The 3,658-nt window shown below is 46.4% G+C and overlaps 1 protein-coding gene across 1 annotated transcript; it reads left to right on the top strand.

Annotated features, from left to right (window-relative positions):
• The first annotated feature begins 1,082 nt into the window (after positions 1-1,082).
• Positions 1,083-2,486, top strand: LOC123482872 (gastrula zinc finger protein XlCGF7.1-like). Its single transcript, XM_045211883.1, has one exon. It carries the CDS (start codon positions 1,472-1,474, stop codon positions 2,297-2,299), a length of 828 nt encoding a protein of 275 aa, XP_045067818.1. The 5' UTR covers positions 1,083-1,471; the 3' UTR covers positions 2,300-2,486.
• Positions 2,487-3,658: the final 1,172 nt, after the last annotated feature.

The raw sequence follows: 3,658 nt of genomic DNA, 5'->3' as shown, positions 1-3,658 counted from the left end.
ACTGATCATGTCTTTGTCAGTGGGCAAACGTACAAAATCAGCAGGGGATCAAATACTTTTTTCCCTCACTGTACATGTTGTCACAAACACAGCGTAGGATGTAAATCACATGTCATGTGACCACGCCTTTAACACTTTTTTCCAGACCTAGGGTGTCGGAACTCTGAGGTTTTATATAGCTAGGTAACCTCTGGATCAAGGCTGTATAGCTAGGTAACCTCTGGATCAAGGCTGTATAGCTAGGTAACCTCTGGATCAAGGCTGTATAGCTAGGTAACCTCTGGATCAAGGCTGTATAGCTAGGTAACCTCTGGATCAAGGCTGTATAGCTAGGTAACCTCTGGGTCAAGGCTGTATAGCTAGGTAACCTCTGGATCAAGGCTGTATAGCTAGGTAACCTCTGGATCAAGGCTGTATAGCTAGGTAACCTCTGGATCAAGGCTGTATAGCTAGGTAACCTCTGGATCAAGGCTGTATAGCTAGGTAACCTCTGGATCAAGGCTGTATAGCTAGGTAACCTCTGGATCAAGGCTGTATAGCTAGGTAACCTCTGGATCAAGGCTGTATAGCTAGGTAACCTCTGGATCAAGGCTGTATAGCTAGGTAACCTCTGGATCAAGGCTGTATAGCTAGGTAACCTCTGGATCAAGGCTGTATAGCTAGGTAACCTCTGGATCAAGGCTGTATAGCTAGGTAACCTCTGGATCAAGGCTGTATAGCTAGGTAACCTCTGGATCAAGGCTGTATAGCTAGGTAACCTCTGGGTCAAGGCTGTATAGCTAGGTAACCTCTGGATCAAGGCTGTATAGCTAGGTAACCTCTGGATCAAGGCTGTATAGCTAGGTAACCTCTGGATCAAGGCTGTATAGCTAGGTAACCTCTGGATCAAGGCTGTATAGCTAGGTAACCTCTGGATCAAGGCTGTATAGCTAGGTAACCTCTGGATCAAGGCTGTATAGCTAGGTAACCTCTGCTCCTCTCCTTCCCTCCAGACTCCCTGCAGCTCTCTCTCTCTGTCTCTGAAGAGGAGGTTCCCCCTGAGCAGCAGCACTGTGAGCAGGAGTGGAGCCCCAGTCTGGGGCAGGAGGACCCAGAGCCCACACAGATTAAAGAGGAACAGGAGGAACTCAGGACCAGTCAGGAGGAAGAGCAGCTTCAAGGGCTCTTTGATACCAAAGACTCTATATTCACTCCTTCCTGTGTGAAAAGTGAATGTGATCAGGAGGACCCACTTCAGTCCTGGACTCTTCCCCAAACCCAGACAGTGGAGAACAGAGAGAGTGACTCTAAACCAGTGGATCTCAAACCTTTTGGCACTCTGACCCACCTAAAGGGTCTGGACATTCCCTGTGACCCTCCAGATAATCAGAACAATGCCTCCAGCCACAGCTCAGCCGTAAGCAGCGACCCAGTAGGACTTGACAGCAGTCCACTATTGGATCCCAGCCTAACATTGGATCGAAACTCACCAATGGGGGAACACGGTTTCAAACCCAGCACCAAGTCTAGAAATACTCACTGCTGCTGTGACTGTGGTGAAACGTTTGCCCTGAAAGATGACCTGCAGAGGCATGTGACTCTCACCAAGAAGAGACCCAGTGAATGCCGCTTCTGCAAAAAACGCTACAACTCCACCTGTAAACTGAAGGCCCATGTCAAACTCTGTCAAGGTGGGAAACCCTGCACCTGCCCTGTTTGTGGAAAGACCTTCAAACACAAAGGAGATTTGTCCAGGCACATGATGATTCACACAGGAGAGTTTCACACAAGAGAGAAACGATTTAGCTGTGGTGACTGTGGGAGAAGCTTCCATCAGAAAGGGGACCTACGGAGGCATATACTGACTCACACAGGAGAGAAATTATTTAGCTGTGGTGACTGTGGCAAAAGCTTTAGTCTCAAGAACGTCCTAACTGATCATATGCGGATTCACACAGGAGAGAAACCATTTAGTTGTGGTGACTGTGGGAAAAGCTTTAATCAGAAGGGGTACCTAACCCTGCACAAACTGACTCACACAGGAGAGAAATCATTTTGCTGTGGTGACTGCGGGAAAAGCTTCTATCGGAAGGGGCACCTAACCATGCACAAACTGACTCACACAGGAGATAAACCATTTAGCTGTGGTGACTGCGGGAAAAGCTTCAATCGGAAGGCGGACCTAAGGAGGCACAAACTGATTCACACAGGAGATAAACAACATGGCTGCTCAGTCTGTGGTAAAAGATTCACTCAGAAGACTAATCTGTTGAGGCATGTGGATAAAGTCCACAAAGAAAGGAAACAGGACAGAAACTGAAAGAGGAAAGAACATTAGGACAAAGAGATTGTCTGTCAGGTAACTGTAAGGCACCAAAATAGGAAAAATGCCAAGATATGCCACTCTAAGTGCCGATACGATATGTATTGAATCACCAGGGACCTCACAAAACCATAGCATCATACTTAGGTGCCGATACGATATGTATTGCTATACGATATACAGTGGGAAAAAAAAGTATTTAGTCAGCCACCAATTGTGCAAGTTCTCCCACATAAAAAGATGAGAGAGGCCTGTAATTTTCATCATAGGTACACGTCAACTATGACAGACAAATTGAGAATTTTTTTTCCAGAAAATCACATTGTAGGATTTTTAATGAATTTATTTGCAAATTATGGTGGAAAATAAGTATTTGGTCACCTACAAACAAGCAAGATTTCTGGCTCTCACAGACCTGTAACTTCTTCTTTAAGAGGCTCCTCTGTCCTCCACTCGTTACCTGTATTAATGGCACCTGTTTGAACTTGTTATCAGTATAAAAGACACCTGTCCACAACCTCAAACAGTCACACTCCAAACTCCACTATGGCCAAGACCAAAGAGCTGTCAAAGGACACCAGAAACAAAATTGTAGACCTGCACCAGGCTGGGAAGACTAAATCTGCAATAGCTTGGTTTGAAGAAATCAACTGTGGGAGCAATTATTAGGAAATGGAAGACATACAAGACCACTGATAATCTCCCTCGATCTGGGGCTCCACGCAAGATCTCACCCCGTGGGGTCAAAATGGTCACAAGAACGGTGAGCAAAATCCCAGAACCACACGAGGGGACCTAGTGAATGACCTGTAGAGAGCTGGGACCAAAGTAACAAAGCCTACCATCAGTAACACACTACGCCGCCAGGGACTCAAATCCTGCAGTGCCAGACGTGTCCCCCTGCTTAAGCCAGTACATGTCCAGGCCCGTCTGAAGTTTGCTAGAGTGCATTTGGATGATCCAGAAGAGGATTGGGAGAATGTCATATGGTCAGATGAAACCAAAATATAACTTTTTGGTAAAAACTCAACTCGTCGTGTTTGGAGGACAAAGAATGCTGAGTTGCATCCAAAGAACACCATACCTACTGTGAAGCATGGGGGTGGAAACATCATGCTTTGGGGCTGTTTTTCTGCAAAGGGACCAGGACGACTGATCCGTGTAAAGGAAAGAATGAATGGGGCCATGTATCGTGAGATTTTGAGTGAAAACCTCCTTCCATCAGCAAGGGCATTGAAGATGAAACGTGGCTGGGTCTTTCAGCATGACAATGATCCCAAACACACCGCCCGGGCAACGAAGGAGTGGCTTCGTAAGAAGCATTTCAAGGTCCTGGAGTGGCCTAGCCAGTCTCCA

Source organism: Coregonus clupeaformis, chromosome 39, assembly GCF_020615455.1.
Source record: "Coregonus clupeaformis isolate EN_2021a chromosome 39, ASM2061545v1, whole genome shotgun sequence".
In the NCBI taxonomy this organism is placed as follows: domain Eukaryota; kingdom Metazoa; phylum Chordata; class Actinopteri; order Salmoniformes; family Salmonidae; genus Coregonus; species Coregonus clupeaformis.
This window is presented reverse-complemented; position numbering and strand designations above follow the sequence as displayed.